Consider the following 20,915-nt stretch of genomic DNA (forward strand, 5'->3'; position numbering starts at 1 on the left):
GAGAATCTCAACTTATTTGAGCAATTTAATGTGCAATTTATATGATTTTTTTGTAGAAATTCAAGTAATTGACTAAAATCAATTGTACTTGAACTCACTCTAGCAGAGCAATATTGAAGATTGAGCAAAATCGCAAAATAACAAGATTCGCGAAGTTAAACTAGCGGATCCTGAATTCGGCTCTGCAATTTGTAGAGCAAGTCATAGACATTTCATGCAAGTTTTTTAACCAATTTTTCTGCAAGAATTTTGACTAGATATGCATAAGAAAGCATAAAGTTTTCAAGAAACACCTTTTGGTGATTTCAAGACACAAATTGCCAACTTGAAACATGATTGCTTGGACCGTTAATTCTCTATAAATAGGGACTTCGTTGACCTTGTTTGATAACTTTAGAAGGCTAGGAATTATCACAAAAATTTAGTCTTCACTAAGTTTTTTTAGTTCATTATATTAGTAGAATAGATTAGTGTAGCTATTCAATCTTTGTATCTGGCTAAACAAGAGAGGAGATTGAGAATAAAGATGAAGAGATTGGAACTCAAGTGACATTGGTGACATCCCTTCTATAACTTTATTTCTTTTATTGATTTCATGTTTAGTGAAAATACAAGTTTGGTTCTTATTTGTACTTCCTTTGTGTCTTGCTAGTTTTTAAACGTAGGGAAGAATGAACTTCTATGATTCTTGGGCATGTTATTTTGCACTTTTGTTATTACAATCATGATTAACTTGGTACTATTATGTGATTATCTAAAGGTGTTATTTCATCAACAACCATTGTGACTTAACACTAGCAGCTCATGGAGGTGCTAAACTAGGGAGTTAACTCACTAATGTAAGGTTACACCTTTGTAACTTTAGTGGTTTGTTCTATGTAATTTTATAAAATTTAATGAATCTATAATTAGTTTCATATCACGTTAATAAGTATTAAGTAGTTATAGGTATGGTTCGTATACTTGCGAAAGCATACATTGCGTACATTTGGAAATTACGCCATAACTTACCAAGGTAGATGAACTCATTTAATTGGTAATTTCATTTACAAGAATAGTTAGTAAGTCCATAACCCTAAGAGCCTCTTTGTTATTGTTTTTACTATTTTATATTAAAAATATAGATTTAATTGCTTTACTTATGATGGTCTAAATAATAAAGGAGCTTGAAAACCATCGATAGTTGACAATCTTCCTTATGGGATCGATCCTAATTATCACTATACTCGTTTGACCGTATACTTGTGAAAAATCAAGGTAATTGGGTCTAATTGAATTGATAATTAGGACTATATAACTTAAAAACCTAAACCGCATCAGAACATAGTTAGAAGAATTAATGGAATTACACATAAGGAAAATTTGTCAGGAAATCCAAGATCTGTACATAAATAAAGAAGATGATGGAGAAGAAGGGTTAAAAAACATCATGGATGACGAAGGAATGCATAATCTAGAAAATATGTTAGAATATTAAAAAAAGAGACTAAAATAATTAACCAATCAATTAGAATATAAGATGGTCAATCACTTTGTCAGCCAAGACAAATGGAAAACAGGTCACAATCAACGGGACGGCCAAAACAAGATGTCATATCAAGCCACCGCACCAATAGCTTTGAAACACTTTCATCGGATACCATGCCAACTGCCAATAGCTTTGAAACACTTTCATCGGATACCATGCCAACTGCCAAGTCCTATCAGGAATTCAAAATGAACCAACCCACAACTAAAAGTATCGGATATCTATCAAGATGAATCGAGAACAATTAGCAGTTTTGATGCCCATCAAGAAAACACTGTAGTAGCAATAATCCAAACAACTATAAAAGGAGGAATCTATGGCAGAGATGAAGGAATATGCAGTAGAAATGAATAAGTCCTGCAGAGAAAGAAAAACTCACGTCTGTCACTAAATTCAAGCATGCACTCTGAAAACGGCAATTACAAGAATAGATTCCAGACAATAATCCAAACCACTTTTGGGTTATTAACTAGAAATTTATTTTCTTGTTCCTTTTTTTTTGTTTCATATTAGAACCACCAATTAGCATATTCCAAATCTTTAGCCCTTGTACAAAGTTTATCAATCCAATCATTATATAAAAGTCCATCAACCAAGTAAGTATTTTAGTTGATGTAAATTTTCTTCATCAATTTGCCTCATCCTGATATCTATGATTTTATGTTGCATTAATTTATTATAATCCAACATAAAAAACTTGTTTAAAGTTTCTTCTACTTATGTTTCAATACTATTATACTAAAATTACAAATTAATTCTTAAAGGCCTCTAAGTCAATCATATGTCCAAAAGCACCCATACTTGGAATAAACAAGGGAAAAAGAGATTATAAAATATTTGAATATGCCAATCAATAATAAGTAATAATTCAGATATAATAGTATTAACAAAGGTAGTGACTGAAAAGATCTTTACTTAGGTAGGAATTGTCCCTGCTTTTTGTGGGATTGTAATACATTAATCAACTAAAACAAGGTTGCGGGTGAGGAATTTTATTTAAAGGGTAATAATTTAGGAAACAGATTTTAAGAAAAGACAAAGAAAATTAGTTTAAAAAAGCAAGAAAAACAAAAAATAGAAGGAAATAATAAGAAGTCTTTTGTAGAACACAAACTCCAACAAAAAAATAGAGTATGAAAAATTGAAAATTATTACAGTAGGAAGAACTAATCAAAGCTTGTAACTGTGAAAAGTAATTATCGTTTTCACCCCTATCAACAAATTGGTGAAATTTCAGGGTAATTACACCTTTTTGACATATAGCTTCTTGTAATTTCCACAGCCAAACAGCACACACAGACGCCTTACCGCATAACCCTACGCGCCTAATGTACTAAGGCAGCAATATCACAAATTCCTCTCCCACGCACCAGCGTCCTCCTACTCAAGGTCAAACACACTCTTCCATAAACCGAATCTGAACCGAGTAAGTATCTTGTTGTTTTTCACATCCTCCTCCCACTAAATATAAAACACATTTAATTAACCCAATTGAGTAAGTATTTTGTTGTTTTTCACTGGTATCGATCTGCAGCTATCCTGTAGTTTTCTGCAAAACTAGGGTTCCATTACGAGGCATATACTGTAAAGAAGCACGAAATCGCTAATTTTCAGATGGAATTCTTGAAATTCTGAATTTTTTTAGGTGACTATGCGACATCCAGCTCATTGTCACTTGATTTGATCTTACCATGCGAGTATTTTCAATTTTGTTAGACTATTTTAGTGATAGGATTTGGTTTTACTTAATTAGCGTCAATGGTGTTTAGCCTGGCGTAAGCTATGTACCTTTTGGTAAGAAGCTTAGTGGTAAAAGTAGAGATTGTTGGTTTAATTATATGCTAGTAAGGGTAAAAATACACACATCCTGCTTAGTATAATTCTGCTTATACAACTAACTTTGTTATTTTTTTCAGTCTTTTGTTATAGGAAGTAGCCTGAATTTGGGAATACATGTTGCAGACTTTTGAATTTAGTCAATTGATTTTTTCTTTTTTTTTCTCCCAAAACATAAGTGATTTTATAGATTAACTTAAACTTTACAAGATCAAGCAATGGATCGATAAACACTATACAACCAGTGCACTATGGCACTAAGAAAACCAAAGTTCCTCATCTTGAACGATGCTTAACGCATAAGCGCTAATCCTATCACTAACATGATTATGATCTTTACTAACTAAACAAAAGGAGCACATGCAAAATATAGACTTCAAATTATAGATATCCTCCAGCAAAGTTGCCAAACGTATATCTTGAGTTTTGCTGTGCAGTATGAGATTGAACATTTGTTTGTTATCTAGTTGAACCTCAATTTTCCCCCACTCCTGCACTACAGCTTTGCTCATTAGGAGTTTGACAGCTACTAGTTCATCAATGAGCTAGTTTCTTGTGCTTCTCTCATGCAGTGCCCAACCTCGAACATGTTCTTGACTATTTACAGAAACTGTGATCCCTATTCCGATTTGGGGATTGCCCTTCAACTTTTTTATAGTCAACCTCAGTCTCATTGAGTCTTCATTCTCTTCATGTTGCTGTAAGAATGTCTCCTGAGTTCCTGTTTCTTCTATACTCATTCTTAGTGTCTTTTCTGTAGCTTCATTGAATTCCAGCCACTCCTCCTGAGCTTTCTGAATTGTTCTCATTGAGAGTTGCTATTTCCCATTGAATTCTTTCTCATTTCTGCTTTTCTAGATTTGCCAAAGAATATTGGCAGAGATGAAGGAATAAGCAGTAGAAATGAATAAGTCCTGCAGAGAAAGAAAAACTCACGTCTACCTCCAAATTCAAGCATGCACTCTGAAAACGACAATTACAAGAATAGATTCCAAACAATAATCCAAACCACTTTATTATTAACTAGAAATTTATTTTCTTGTTCCTTCTTTTTGTTTCATATTAGAACCATCAATTAGCATATTCCAAATCTTTAACCCTTGTACAAAGTTCATCAATCCAATCATTATATAAAAGTCCATCAACCAAGTAAGTATTTTAGTTGATGTAAATTTTCTTCATCAATTTGCCTTATCCTGATATCTATGATTTTATGTTGCATTAATTTATTATAATCCAACATAAAAAACTTGTTTAAAGTTTCTTCTACTTATGTTTCAATACTATTATACTAAAATTACAAATTAATTCTTAAAGGCCTCTAAGTCAATATTTTGTCCAAAAGCACCCATACTTGGAATAAACAAGGGAAAAAGAGATTATAAAATATTTGAATATGCCAATCAATAATAAGTAATAATTCAGATATAATAGTATTAACAAAGGTAGTGACTGAAAAGATCTTTACTTAGGTAGGAATTGTCCCTGCTTTTTGTGGGATTGTAATACATTAATCAACTAAAACAAGGTTGCGGGTGAGGAATTTTATTTAAAGGGTAATAATTTAGGAAACAGATTTTAAGAAAAGACAAAGAAAATTAGTTTAAAAAAGCAAGAAAAACAAAAAATAGAAGGAAATAATAAGAAGTCTTTTGTAGAACACAAACTCCAACAAAAAAATAGAGTATGAAAAATTGAAAATTATTACAGTAGGAAGAACTAATCAAAGCTTGTAACTATGAAAAATAATTATCATTTTCACCCCTATCAACAAATCCGTGAAATTTCAGGGTATCTAATCAGTAGGGGTAAGCAAATTCGGTGCATACCGAATTCAAATTCAATTTGGTAATTTGAAATCGGATATTGGGTAATTTGGTACAAATTCGATACATACCGAATTCACCGCATTCTAATATGAAATAGGTAATGAGATTATGAATTTGGTAATAACCGATTTCGCATTCAAATTCGGTAAAATGAAATAAGGTACCACATTATCGCATTCAAATACCAAATTAGTTTATAAAATTATATAATATATAGATAAATGCTATTTAGTATTAGTATATACTACTAATATATTATTATATTATATTATATAGGTAAATGTTATTAATAATAGTTAGTATATGGTATTATTATGCACTTATAATAATAATAATAATATATAATAATGTACAATATATTATTTTACTATTTGTTAATTATTATATGGCTATAATAATACAAATATATAGTAAGACATAACAATATAACATAACAATAATACTTTTTATTTTATACATAAGTAACATGACTAGAATTAGATAATAATTAATACAAATATGTATAATACTAAATATTAAACAATAAACATAATAGTAATTAGAATTTAGATATTGGTAATTTGATACATCATTCATGTTTGAATTATTGAATTATTGAATATTTGAATGCGTAACCTGTAACTTGCAAGTATTAATGTGCTCTAAATTTACATTACATATTTAACATAAAAATTCATATTCTCTATTCACTAATCTTAAGGCTTTGAGTATAGACAAGACAACTAAGCAATGTAAGTGAATGCATATGAATTGCAAATCAATATATTATTGTATTGATTTTCATAATAACATATGTAAGTAAATAAGTTTTATTTTGATTTGAAATAAATTATAAGTTTGTAAATAATATAACTTATCACTTATCATTGTATTTTGTAAGTTTGTAACTAATATTACTTATTATTAATCATTGTAAATTATAAATTCATAAATTATCACTAATTATTGTACAGTCTAAAGTTTATTCTAGTTTAAATTAATCACTTTTATGTGTCCCTTAAATCATAGACTAAGGATTCTAGGTACAAGTGATCAAATAAATGCCAATTAAACCACAAAATGATTAGAACATAAATAATGTGTTAAATTATGAATAAATTTGGGGATCAAATCAGTAATAATTTTTAAATCATTGTGGAGCATAATGAATGTATTATAATTAAGGAGCCCCAATTTGTAAATTTAAAATTACACAATCACTTCCTTCAGTTAGGTGAATTTGGGAAAATTCGGGTTATGAGGTTATCACTTATCATTCAGGAGCCCCAATTTTTATTTTATTTTTATAAATGAATTCAGTTACCATTTTCGAATTTGAAATCGATTGCGAAATAAATTCGATTGTAACTAATTCAAAATTAAAAGCGATTTAAATTTCTACAAGTCAAATAACCGAATTTACCGAATTCAGCTAACTGAATTATCGAATTTATATCTTTTGCTCACCCCTTCTAATGATAATTACACCTTTTTGATGTATAGCTTCTTGTAATTTCCACAGCCAAACGGCGCACACAGACGCCTTACCGCATAACCCTACGCGCCTGACTCACTGAGGCAGCAAATCACAAATTCCTCTCCCACGCAGCTGCCTCCCACTCAAGGTCAAACACACTCTTCAATCAACCGAATCCGAACCGAGTAAGTTTCTTGTTGTTTGTCAGATCCTCCTCCCACTGAATATCAAACACATTCAATTTCTGCTTTTCCAGATTTGCCAAAGAATATTGCCAAACAATTATCTTGAATTTCCGAAATTTAATTCTTCAGATAATTGTTTGATACATGCTGGAAAGGGTTTCTTTTCTTGGGTTCGTTTTCCTTTCTGAATTTTTTAGGTTGTTTGGTTAATTGATTGAAGAGTAACAGGAAAGATGACGCTGTCGGATGAAGAAGTCACCAGATTGCACAGAATCAGAAAGACGGTGATGGAAATGCTTCAGGACAGGGCGTATTTTGTGACAGATAAGGAGATACAGATGGAGAAAAGGGAATTTATACAAAAATATGGAGAAAATATGAAAAGAGAAGACCTTGTCATTAACAAATCCAAGCGCAATGACAGCTCTGATCAGGTTTTTTTTTTTTTTGAATGGGTTTAGTTTAGTTCATTCAAGGAAAATTTTCATTTTCAATAGTTGTTGTATTTTTTGACCGGAGGCTGGCTGATATGTTCTATAATTAGGGTTTTTCTTCGTCAGGGGTTAGTTTATTCAGTAAATTAAGTTCCTTTTTTTTGCTTCCAGTTTATTGTTGCATTGTTATGGTTCAATTTCAGTTTATTCTTGCATTTGTATGGTGCACCTCGCAGTTGCCTTCCCACGCCTTCTATAAACCTTAGTGGATTTTTGCCACTTATCTCTATCATACTGTCAAACCAAGTGACGTAATGTGATTTTGTTAGTGCAAATCATGTACTTTGAAATGCCTTATTATGCCTATGTGTTGTTTTTTATTTGTTCACTTATGTTTGGATGTTGTGATCCAGATATATGTTTTTTTCCCGGAGGAACCGAAAGTTGGTGTTAAAACAATGAAGACTTACACAAATCGTATGAAGAATGAGAATGTTTTTCGAGCAATCTTGGTTGTCCAGCAGAATTTGACGCCATTTGCAAGAACCTGCATCAGTGAAATATCTACAAAGTTCCACTTGGAGGTTTTTCAGGTAACAATTTGTGCATTCAATGAAACTGTTGAATTTGCAAATCAAATGTCATCTTTTTGTTTGGCTGTATTTTTTGTAATGTGTAACTCTTTAAAAAATGATGCTTCCTCCTAATCTAGAAAATGAAACAAATTAACCCTCTGTTTTGTCATAATTTATTCTATCCAACTAGGACATTATACATTTCAGAAGTCTGATGCAACTCAATTTGTCTGGAAAAATCAGCATAGGGATTCTCTCTTTCACCTCTCTATGTTACAATAACTTGTCTGGTTTCAGATTTTAATATTTTGAATGGACTGGTTTATGCTATGTGACCAAGTATTATTTTGGTATTCAATTCCATTAGTTTCTTTGATTTACTGGCAGTGTGTTTGAGTATATTTATGTGCATATTCATGCGAAGGATGTTTAATAATTGCCTTATGTTTGCCACAAAACAGGAAGCAGAGTTGTTAGTCAACATAAAAAATCATGTTCTTGTTCCTGAGCACCAGCTGCTAACCCCAGAAGAGAAGAAAACTCTGCTGGAAAGATATACTGTGAAAGAGACACAGGTTAGAATGTTGGTGGTTTCTTTCTTTGTGCAATTGGTGTTTCTTTATCACTACTTTTGTCTCTAGCAGTAGTAAGGTGTATAGTTAATAGAGGTGGAAATTCAGCAGTCATACAGATCCATGTGCATGTATGCGTGCTTGAAGCACTGCTGTTGACATAAGCAGATAGACCATGTTCCTTGACCTCTTAGGAACTTGAATTTTTCTTTCCCTTGGAGGGCAAAAAGATTTCTTGGTTTATAAGATATTAGCATTACAACGAAGGAACAGACGGGATGTTGTGCAGCAATGATTTTTTCCAGTGACTTCTATTTTCCTGTGTTTTACTGTAGTAGTTTCTTAAGCCTTTCTTGTCCATTTTCCCTCTATATCTCTTGCTCAGTAGAAATCTTAACAAATTGTTGGTTGGAAAAAGAAATCAAGAAATCATGCATGTTTTGTTTATCATCTCCGTCTCTTAACACTTTTTGATTTCCATTTTGGTTCTCAAAATCTTGCTTTGTTAAACTTTTGGTTGCAGTTGCCTAGGATTCAGATAACTGATCCAATTGCCAGATATTACGGGCTAAAGCGTGGTCAAGTTGTGAAAATTATTCGACCAAGTGAGACAGCAGGGCGATATGTCACTTACCGATTTGTAGTTTGAACTTCATCCTCACCAATATGTTCTATGACCTTTATACCTCAAGTTGCATTTATGGCAAATATATCAATGTGGAGCCCCAATTAGCATCAAAAAACTTGTTTGTCATTTCATGATCTGTAGCTTGAAATCATTCTTTGGACTACGTGGGCGATTTTCTTGAAAAGCGTAAAAGGTTCTTGATAGATTAGCATTTATGAAGTTTTCTTTTGATAATATTTTCCTAGTTTTCTAATCTTCAAGGACTATCCCATACTATAAGTTTTTCTGCTTTAAGTCCCTGTTTGTCTTGGCAAATTATTGGGGAAAGAAACGAAGGAAATGGCACTAAAACCCTAAATCTTTTTGGTTGGCAAAAGTGAAGTGGTAATCAAAGGAAAAGGATTCATAAGAATAATTCCTCAGTTTGGATTGTGGATCATTTCAAAGAGATGAAGGTGGAAAACAATAATGAATGCCAGAATAATTCATCTTGTAGAATACTATGGATAGAGTATTATTCCAAATAATTGCTGTAGAGTATTATTCATCTTGTGGAATAATTGCTGTAGTATATTTTGTGATGTGATGTATATGAGATAAAAAGGTGGTTGGGAATATAAAAAGGTGGATTGGGAAATGAGTTTATGATGCAAGCGAAAAAATTTTTGGAAAAATTTGCTATCCATACAAAGCCAACCTTTCTCTTGAAAATTTTACTTCTTTTTTGGGGGCTGTTTTTCTTTTTTTTTTTTTCTTTTTTTTTGGGTGGGGAGGGTTGTGGTGTGTGGGGGTAAGGTAACATCAGGTAGTCTAGATCATGAGATAATCTCTGAAATTGTATTTTTCTTGCAAGATATTTGGACATATGACATGTGAACCATCAAACATTTGCATAATTTTAAACTCTTATACTTCTTTTCTACTGGTTTAGATAAAAAACCTTACCCACAAACAAAATAAAGTTGTTAAAAAAAACCCTCTGCTAATAATATTTTCCTTGTGTTCTAATTTAAGAGGACTGCCTCATGTATTCTTTAAGCCCCTGTTTGGTTTTTGGCAAATCACAAGGAAACAAAATAGAGGAAATGGAGGGTGCTATCCTTGATGAGCAATCTAGTATGATGTTTAGAAATTGGCATTTCAATTAGGGACATTGTGATTTTTTGTGGTGCTTGTGAAGTGTTGTGGTGGTAGTGTGATTTGTGATGCACTTGACACAGATTATCATTGGTTTTAATGTAGTAACAAGTATACAATTTTTATTTCGGTGTTAATAGTTTCTCACCTGATATGAAGTTACTTTTATTTGGGTGGTTCAATGTTTTGTTGTAGCCCTGGTATGTTGAGTTGGATCCTGTTAGTTTCCTCGTTATGCTGTTTCTTCCTTGTCATGTAATCAGGTTAAGGGCATATAGGTGCTGCCACGATGAGCACATAGATCTGATCTTCCTCACCTACAGATTTTGCTCTTCACTGCATTTTGTTAACACCTGATATTGTTGTGTTTATTTAGAGTCGTTATATTATTTAATGGATGTTATATTGATGGTTAAAGAAATGATCATTGGTAGTGCAAAAATAAATAAACAAATAAATAAAATAAAAATCAGTAGTTTAGTGTCTAAGAAGAGTATTCTATAGGAACATATCTGAGGGAAATGTCTACACGCAACCAAACAGTGTTTGCACCATTTAATTGGAGATGATCTACATGAACCTACTTCTCAATATATGAACTGGTTATTGCCTGTTGTGGGACCAGTTTAATGTGCTTAGTTTTGTGTCATCTGTGCTGTCTCTTCCTTGTCATGTAATCAGGTTAGGGGCATATTGGCACTGCCACTATAAGCACATCAATGTGATCTTCTCCACCTACAGATTCTGCCTTTACTGCATTTTGTGAACACCTGATATTGTTGTATTTATTCGGACTAGTTATGTTCTCAAGGGATCTTGTATTGATGGCTACTGAAATGATTGTTGGTTGTGCATAAAAGATATATGGAAAATCATTAGTTTCGTGTCTGAGACTTGGAAGAGTAGTCTATAGGAACATATCCGTGGAAACTGTCTATAGTCAACCAAACGGTGTCTGCACAATTTAATTGGAGATTGTCTTCTTGAACATACCTCTAGATATGTGAACTGATTATTGCCTGTTCTAGGACCAGTCTAATGTGCTATGTTTTCTGTAACCTGTGCAGATATTTAGCTGTGGTGTTAGATTTATAGATCTGAAAACATGTAGGCATACATAACCCTTAGCATGAATGGGCATCTGATATGTGAGTTCTTGACTTTAGTTGGATTGCCTTACCCTTCGTACTCTCTTGGTTTAGGAATAAGAGGGTTTTGTTGAAGGTATTGCCTCTAAAGTTTTTTAGCATCATCAATGAACTGAGGCAGCAGCAAGAGTGGTAGAAAAGGCATAAGGATACTTGTTACAATACGTCAGAAAGGAGAAGTGTAATACAACTGTTGCATCCTATCTTTTTTTTTTTTGGTCTAAAATCAAGCATTATTATTGAACTTATGTATTGTATTAAGATGAGAAAGCTACTTGCCTGATTTAGGTAGCATTCGAGGTTTAGTGAATACAGACAGGTGAAATTGATGCTGTTGTAGGAGGATTTAGCTGACTGTAGCGGTAACATGGCCTATATGCTCTACGTAAACATCTTTGTGTAGTAGTACGCCTGTAATTTTAAGTTGAATGACAGGCTCTGTGTGACGTCAATTAATTCTGTGTTAAGTCTTGTCTCCTTTTGAAGTCCCAAGTTTAATGGAGGCTAATATGTAGAACAGAAAATGATCAATGCATGTTTTGGCAACGTGGTTAGGGTGGCTCTGTGATTTCAAGGAGATGGTTAGGAGCAAGTGGCTCTGTGATTTCAAGGTGATAGATAGGAGCACATCTCCACTGCTTAATAGGGAGACGATTTGTGACTTAAACTGCAAACCTAGTCTTTTAAGTTTTGGAGTGTTACTTGTTACTTATGGTGCATAGAAAACAATTGGAAATTGTATAAGATTGTCTTTCCAGCACAAAATATTCCTGGCCATCCTTGATGGACCACCTTTCCTACTGCAGCAGCCGAAGAATCTTTATTGTGACAACAATCTATGTGTGATATACCAATCTGTCAAAGATTTATCTCCACGTTGTGTTGGTGTATAAATGCTAAGATGTAATTGGATCTCATCTACTTAATTAGCATGCTGACTCAACTTAATTTGAAATCTTGTTGCCCAATATGCCCAACTCTGTCCGACTCCATGGTACTCTAGTTGTGATGCTGCATGCTTAGTGATTTAGGCCGCTTGGTGTTGTAGCTGCATTTTGAAGCTCTATTACCTTGTAGCAACTATTAGTAATTTGGGCCAGTTGATATTTGGTAAATAGATGCCTTGTGATGTTTCATAACTCGGTGTGTTTGAATTGTCTTCCAAAAATATTGACCCGGCAAGGATGGTTACCTTTTTTCCCCCTTTTTTTTTTATCCCAGTCTAGGGAAAGGAGGAGCCTAACCAACGGGTGTTGAATCACCATCGAAAGAAGCCATTAAAAGTGGTAAGTTTGGTGGGAGGTAAGATTCGAATTCTTGACCTCCCACTCCGCCAAAACTTGAGTTTTTTTATGGTGACCAACAGCCCGGATGGCTGTCGGCTAGGATGGTTAAATGCGCGACCAGTTTGCACATAGTTTTATGCCATGGTTACTTGGCAGGATGGAAGAGTCAAACTTAAGTCCCTTGAGAATTTAAGTGGGAGTGGATAAATAGGTTATGCAACCTCATTAATTAACGCAGATTATGATTTGGGATTGATATGGTACGGTTAATTTTTCTCTTTGGTTAAGAAAAGGAAAGCGGTTGCGAAAGGAAAGGATTTTTGAAATATTTCCTCTGTTTGGATCTGGATTATCCAAAAGAAATGGAAATAATAGAATCAATTCAGTCTAAGTAACAGTTGGGGATTGTCTTGAAAGGTCAGCCTTTTTCTTGAAAATTCTACATTTTGTTGGCAAAAGAGGAGTGAGCTGGGTATTCTAGGTCATACTACTTTTTTATTGTCACATTACTTGATGGTATGACGTGCAATTATTAGTTATCCACGTATTTCAAATTCAAATTTCATTTCTACAGAATTTGGACCAGGAAACTAAGGCTCGAATAAAATATATTTGCAGCTAATAGACACAAAAACCTAAGGGTAGCAATGGGTCGTGTCATGTACTTATTGTGTCATTATCGTGTTCATATAAGAGAACTTCAATCCTAATTCAATCTAGTAGATTTTTGCGTTGTGTCGTATCGTAACCTGTTTATTAAGAGATTGATCTAACCTAACGCGTGTAAACCATTAAACACTTTATATGATTAAAATAGTTTTGATATGATATGTCATTTTACCAAATTAACCTACTAGCCTACGTCAAAAATAGTCTAGCATTCTAATTATTTATTTTAACCTATTTTTTTACATGATACATTACATTACCAACTCAACCTGCTAACCTATGTCAAAAATTGTCTAGCATTTTAATTACTTATTTTAACCTATTTGATCATGTAATCGAGTCAATGTTGCTGTTGTTGAAACACATGATAAATTTTTTGAAATATATAATCAACACAAAATTTAAAATTTTCAAAACATTCAAAAAATAATAGATAATGAAACTTTCCAAGCATAATGTAAGCAACAAATTCGACCTTATTTGGATTGCTTTTTTTTTTTTGAAAAATTTCTCCATTTTCTTTGAATATTGTTTTTACATATTTTTTAATCATCTTTTATTTCACATACATGACATCTTAAAAAGTGTTAAAGCAATTTTTCTCCAAAAAGTTTCTTAAAAATGCAATCTAATCAACCTTTTAGGGGCATGGTCAGATAGTTCCATATATGATATAATATAAACTTGTGAGTTTTTAAAACTTCTAATTGCAGTCTTCAAGCCACATTTGATCATTATTAGTTTTTACTACATACTCAAAATGACCTTTGTAGTGTTTAATTAGTTTTATAAAATAAGTACTTATTGGGTTAGCGCGTCAACCTGCAAGTTGATCCAACTCAACTTATTTATGTTCGTGTCACTAATAGGTTAACTCAATAACGACCCACTAAAGTTCAAATTGTGTCAAAATCTATTAATTTTGGTTATGCTCGAATTATATTATCATGTCATGATGGAAATTACCATCCTACAAAAACACTATGCACACAATAGAAAAGGATTTAAGTCTTGAATTTATATCCACGTTAGGTTGCTAAACATACGTGAAGATCTTAATAGACAACCTTACATAAAGATAAAATTTAGACATTTGCCGCGAATCGATTATCCAAAGCGCATCCTATAGTTTATCTCTTTGCACAGGCAATGCTTAGGTCAATCTTCTACCTCTCAAATGACATCTTCAATTTGAGGAGATTCAATACTCTGCACGGCTATATAGGCATCATTCCACTTGTAAAAGTGGTTCATGAATGTAATGACAAATTTGAACTCTACTTCGCAGTTATTGGCTCTTGCCAGCAGAATAGTATATGATGGGCGATTTATTATCATTAGTGTTTTTGAAAATTTCTTCTTATTATAGTATCTCATGGGCGAATATCGTCAATAGTGTTTTTGAAAATTTCTTCTTATTTGGTAGATCCCATATGAACTTCCATTACCATTTTCTGTGAACTTTTATTGATTTTTCGAGGAAGGTTTGATAATTCTTGAGTTCCCCTTCGCGTTGATATTACATTTCATTTGAATGCATGTAATTCAGTAGAGTTTAGCAATTAGCCTTGTTTAGATTGTAAATTTTTGAGAAAAATTTTTACGTTTTCAATAAAAATTCCTACTACATAATCTTTAGTTATTCTTTTATTTCACATATATCACATTCTGAAAAAAAGTGCTACACTAAATTTTACCCAACAGCCCCAAAAAATGTCAATTGAAATTAGGCTATAATTAATTGTTAGGAAAAATCGCTCAAAACGTCTGTCACATTTTATAAAATGGCTTTTTTCATTTCTCACTTTTAAAAGTGTAATTTTATGTCCATTACAAACTCATATCAATCAAATTTGGTCCTTATCTGGATTTTTGACAATTTTTTTGTCAAAATCTATTGTATGCCTTGCACGTGATCATTTTTTATGGGCAAAATTGTCAAATCATATTTCACATAATCCAATCCATAGTCCTTCACATTTTACAAAATGAATTTTTCATCCCTCACTAATCATGTGTGCGAATATATTTTCTTTTCTAAAACACATGTATGTATCTATTTGATTTACCTAACAATACAAATAGCATGTATTATATGTGACCATTTGATTTCATTTGGTATTAACTAGTAAAATTCTTGCTTTCATTGTCAAATTGGCCAATAAAGTTATTCCGGTCAAAATACAATAATAATATGCAAATTAAGAAAAAAAAAAGGAAATTTTGAAAGTTTCTCTTTTTCTCATTTTTTGGTGGCAAACTAGTTGATCATTACATGCTAGCAGATACGGGATTTGTAATGATTGTAGATAGGACTGTTGATTGGGTTATTTGAAGAGCCTTAATTTGCATATTCATATTGTATTTTGACCGGGACTAGCTTTATTAGCCAACTTAATAATGAATGCAAGACTTTTTACTAGATAATACTAAATGAAATCAAATGATCATGTATAATACATGTTATTCATATTGTTAGCTGAAATCAATAGACATAAACATGGTTTTCAAAAATAAAAAAAAAGGTATTCACACACATGATTAGTGAGAGATGAAAATTTTATTTTGTGAAATGTAAGAGATAAAAAAAATCATTTTGTAAAATGTGAGAGATGAAAAAAACCCTGTTTTTGGAGTGTTTTTCAAAAACTAGTTTTTCAAATACAATAAAAATTTTTAAAAAGTACTCTGAAAGGTAATATAAAAATTAGTTTAAATTTTTTTAAAATTTTAAAAAATATCTCAAAATATATTCTAAAAACTCTTCTACTTTTAAATATCCCAAAACATTTTCTAAAAATATTTCAAAATATACTCTAAAAACTCTGCTACAGCAAAATTTTTCAAAAACACTCTCAAAAACAGCTAATCCAAACGGAGAGTCATTTTGTGAAATATAAGAGACTATGGATCGGATTATGTGAAATGTGATTTGATAGTTTATCCCTAAAAAATGATCACGTGCAAGATACATAGTGGATCCTGCCCAAAAGCTAGTCAAAAACTTTAGGGATCCAATTTGATAGATGTGAATTTATAAGGGATATAAAAGTACGTTTTTTAAAGTAAGAGAAAAGTCATTTTGTAAAATTAAGCGACATTTTGAACCATTTTCCCTAATTGTTATATAATCTTTTTTTTTAAGGGATTGTTATATAATCTTTGACAAGAGCATGCATATAAGAGTATTGAAGTAAGTATGGCCGTTTAAAGACGTTACGTGACAGATGACGTTTACATCAGCATCAAACTTCATCAGCATCTGAGAACTTTCAGTACTGTCGTTGTTACACCTACTTTTAGTACCACCAAAAGTATTTCATGCTAATCTCTAAATTTGGTCAGCCATGACGCCTTAAAAACCCCTCCACACACCAATTTTCCCAAACTACTATTCCTTCTTAACTCCTTCCACGGCTATTTCTGCAGAAAAATTTTGCAAGTGGGAAGGGGGTGTGTAAAAGGCCATTGGAGTTCAAAAGCGACGGTCGTGAAATTGGTTTGCCAAATCCCTTATCATCTGATAGCTAAATCATTGCTTATACCAAATTTGTTTTGCTTTGTTGTGAATTTTAATCAAAATTGAGGCAAATCCAGGTGGGTTTGCCTTTTTTGTTTGGCCCCTCTATGTGTTATCTTCGTAAGATTTGTCGACATTGTGGTTAATGGTGAAGTCTAAAGGTGTAAAGGTGTTGAAGAGATTGGATTTAGTAGTGAGGAAGGGAAAGGTGGGGCTGGGGAATCAGATGCCCACTAGTGCAAGTTCGAATATAGCTCCACAAGCCGTGGCCGCGGGCATTTCCTTGTCTAACCAGATCTATTTTCTTCCAGAGACTATAACATGGATTTAACATTTGGACTTTCTGGTTGATGAAGCAACAATGGCCTGTTCCCTTCTTCAATTAGCGTTAGTGCTATCGCCATTCAACCTATTCTATTTTCTCTATTGATTTATTGTTGGATATTTAATCGAACGTTGGACTCGTATGTGAATAATTAATGAGAGTGTTTTTTAAAAACTAGTTTTTTAAATATAATAAAAATTTTTTAAAAATATTCTAAAGGTACTCTATAAATTAGTTTAATTTTTTTTAAAATGTTAAAAAAATATCTTAAAATATATTTTAGAAACTCTTCTACTCTTAAATATTTCAAAATATACTCTAAAAATTCTGTTACAGCAAAATTTTTCAAAAACATCCCTAAAAATAATTAATCCAAACGGAGATGTGTTATAGACTATCAAATAAGATTAAATTTAATTAAAGTGATCAATTACAATTTGAGATTTAATGTATATATAGGATATGTGCCTTTAATGTATAAGAACTTAAGGGCAATATTTTATGATGGGTTGAAATAGAAATACAAAAGGTTACAAGAATGTTATCTATAAAAAGGGTTATGATCCTCAGATCACATACATATTCTTATTCTTGTGTTTCTAGTACCACAAAATAACTTTTTTTTGATATCCTATCGTCATGAAAGATATCAGAGAGAGATTAAAGGGCTCACACAAAAAAATCCCATGGTTTCAAAATGTACAACACGACACCTCATACTTTGAATTAAATTGTAAAGGTGACGGAATCCGTTAAACTTAACAAAAAATAAATGAAATGACCAAAATATCTTGATATAATTAAATAAAAGACAGTTCAAAAAAATCATTTGTTTTATTCTCTAAATAGAGATAATTGAGGGTTACGGGGTAGAATAGGTATATTTATTAAAAATTAGGTATAAAATTTTTTTTAGGTTCCAATAAGTCATTTCCGTTAAGTTTAACGGATTTCGTCACCTTTACAATTTAATTCAAAGTATGAAGTGTCGTGTTATATATTTTGAAATCACGGGGAGCTTTTCTGTGTATTAAACTTATCACAAGGAAACTTTTTATTTTTTACTCTAATTAATTAGTGTATACTGGCTCAAAACTTTAGTTCATAACCTATCTTCAAAAAGGTGGTGGGAAAGGAAGAATATCTCAACTTTTTATTTTTTCCATGCAATATGAATAAGTAGAATCAACTTGATAATAATCGAGTCAATATCCCCGCTAGTTCAATTAATATATCATTATGTCAAAAACTACTTCATCTTCTTATGGGGGGAAGTTAATCTTAGCAATTCTTGAGTTTCATATCACAGAGTAAAGACGCTCTCATTTTATGTGGAACGGGAGTTTAAAGAGATTGTATAAAGGATTAGCGATATAAAAATCTAACTAAATTAAAAGAATACTTTGATATTTTTTAAAAAAATTTTCACCGTAAATAGAATTCGAACCTCTCATTTACATTTTAAAGAGAAACTTTATCCCTTTTTTATTGACAAGTGAACTAAAGCCCAGTGGTTTACAGGGTGGCTATATAGTTTTTCCCATTCCTAGCATTTCGTACCATTATCTTATGCGTGGGGGCATGAATTATGGACTCCATACACGTGATACAATTATAAAAAATTGTTTGGAGATTCCAAAATTATAATTGCTAAATTTGTTAATAAAGGGCTTTGACCTAGAGAACACTCATGTATCAAAACAAAATCTAGCAATAGGATGGCGGGTCGCACTGTCTTATTAATGTGGTGTAACGTATCTAGTTTGGTGTGGATTAGAGTTTAAAAAAAAATAAACAAAACAAGAAGCTAGGTGCTGTCAAATCAGGGGAAGATACAGAATAGAGTTATGCAGAAGAAGCATTATCCATTTAAATTCTCTTGGACCAGTTCTGTTTAATTGACTGCAAACCCTTGTCTTCATTATGGTAGAACAATTTGTATTCTCCAATCGTCAAATTTTATTTGTTTATATTATTAATATATTTTTTAATTATTTTTTTATTTCACATATATCATATTAAAAATTATTATATTATTTTTTTGGAAAAATTATTCCAAATAATATGCTATTCAAACACAATCCTTGTATTTACTAAAAGCATTAAGTGTTTGAAAAATTGGGTGTAACATATGCAGTGAGAGTAAAAAGCTTCAAGAAAGTAGGAATACTAATTGCTGTAGAATTACGTGGAAGCATAATCGATTCGGAATACGGGGCATGACGGTCATCAGGTGGATCGTTCCTGAGCTGTTCATGGTCAAGATTTGATCAAAAAAAATTATAAGGTCCATATCACTTTTTGTATCTCGTTTTTAATAACGTGTGTGGGACCCACAAAAATTTGTTCTAAAGTTACACATTGTGCAAATAAAATTACGCCGTGTGCAAATAAAATTATGCTGTGTAAAATGCACATAATTGCCAGGAACAGTTGCAGTTCCTGCCCCTGGTCCATCGATTCGTGTCCATTGGCAAAGTTTATTCAATTATGGTTGAAAATTTTTGTATATATCACCAACTAAGCAAGAATGTGATTGAAATCATTGTATTGTATCTCACGTACATTAGTTTTTCTCTTCTGTATTATATCTCATTGTATTCCCTCATCTGGATCACATGTATATTACTCTTTAAAAAAGATTTCTCTTCTGTGCAAGGACATAGAATAAACACACAAAAAAGAACAAGTGAGCCCAGTATAAAACTATAAAATATCACTATCCCTAATTGGTATAAGCTTTTGCATAAAAAGTTAAAGCTTGCACACACATAAATAATTGGCCCCATTTTTTAGAATTCAGAGTGGAAGAAAAAACCTTCTATCTGCTGGAAACTCTTCAAAAACAAGACATGTGAAAGTTGAATTTTCATATCAAGTTTCTACAAACAGAACCAAAAAAACACTTAAAGCCAAAAAATTGTTTATTTAAACAAATGTGAGGAAAGTGGCAATGTACTGGTAGTATTAGGTGAATTTTAACTTCCACGCTCCCAAAATGTCTAAACAGGGTGAGGAAGCCTCAGTCACTCGAAAAGGCGTTGATCTAGTGATTAAAGTTGAAATTCTTGAAAGACTTGTTTGGATTGTCATTTTTTTTTAAAAAAATTTCATTTTTCTCTTAATATATTTTTAATTATCTTTCTATATTAAATATATCAAATTGTTGCAATATATATATATTTATTTATTTATAAAAACTTCAAAAAAAAATAACAATTCCCACAAACCAAAGTTCAAATCCCCTGCTCCCTTTCAGCATCTTAAATCTTCCTTCACCTACTAAAAATGTTTTTGAAAAAAATGTGTAAACAGATTTTGAAAAACTCAAAATCACGAACCAAATTTACATCTTAAGTTTCTAAATTCAAAGAGGCTTGGAGCTACCTTTTATTCATAAAACATTGGAGCAGCTGTTGCGATGTGCTAGATGGATTGAGTTGCGTACGATTCTTGTATTTCGTTATACTATTTATTTTAATGTACACTTGCATTATGTTGCATTTTTATTCGTGGACAAGTGCGAATTCTGTCGTAATGAGTACGAAATTTTAATGGAAGCTGCCCAGTGTCCCATTCCAATGCAAATGTAGTCTTTTTCAATTCTGAGAAACTCAGACTTTTTCAATGCAAATGTAGACTTTTTGCAAATGTAGTCGGTAACGTGGAATGGGCTGAGAAGCCGCTGAAATGAAATAACCACCGCCCGCCGGGATGCCGGGAGCTGATGAGCTCACCGAATACATCATCATATTACTTCTGGGTCAAAAGAAACACAGTCATATCC

The 20,915-nt window shown here is 32.1% G+C and overlaps 1 protein-coding gene across 3 annotated transcripts; it reads left to right on the forward strand.

Annotated features, from left to right (window-relative positions):
* The first annotated feature begins 6,687 nt into the window (after positions 1 to 6,687).
* Positions 6,688 to 9,258, forward strand: LOC113765244 (DNA-directed RNA polymerases II and IV subunit 5A-like). 3 transcript variants are annotated; one of them, XM_027309358.1, is made up of 5 exons: positions 6,688 to 6,834; positions 7,032 to 7,268; positions 7,682 to 7,861; positions 8,305 to 8,418; positions 8,939 to 9,258. In XM_027309358.1, exons 2-5 carry the CDS (start codon positions 7,068 to 7,070, stop codon positions 9,062 to 9,064), a joined length of 621 nt encoding a protein of 206 aa, XP_027165159.1. In that variant the 5' UTR covers positions 6,688 to 6,834; positions 7,032 to 7,067; the 3' UTR covers positions 9,065 to 9,258. The 3 variants fall into 3 exon arrangements, with proteins under 3 accessions (XP_027165159.1, XP_027165157.1, XP_027165158.1); XM_027309356.1 differs by having other exon boundaries at positions 7,055 to 7,268; XM_027309357.1 differs by having other exon boundaries at positions 7,063 to 7,268.
* Positions 9,259 to 20,915: the final 11,657 nt, after the last annotated feature.

Source organism: Coffea eugenioides, chromosome 3 (assembly GCF_003713205.1).
Source record: "Coffea eugenioides isolate CCC68of chromosome 3, Ceug_1.0, whole genome shotgun sequence".
In the NCBI taxonomy this organism is placed as follows: Eukaryota; Viridiplantae; Streptophyta; class Magnoliopsida; order Gentianales; family Rubiaceae; genus Coffea; species Coffea eugenioides.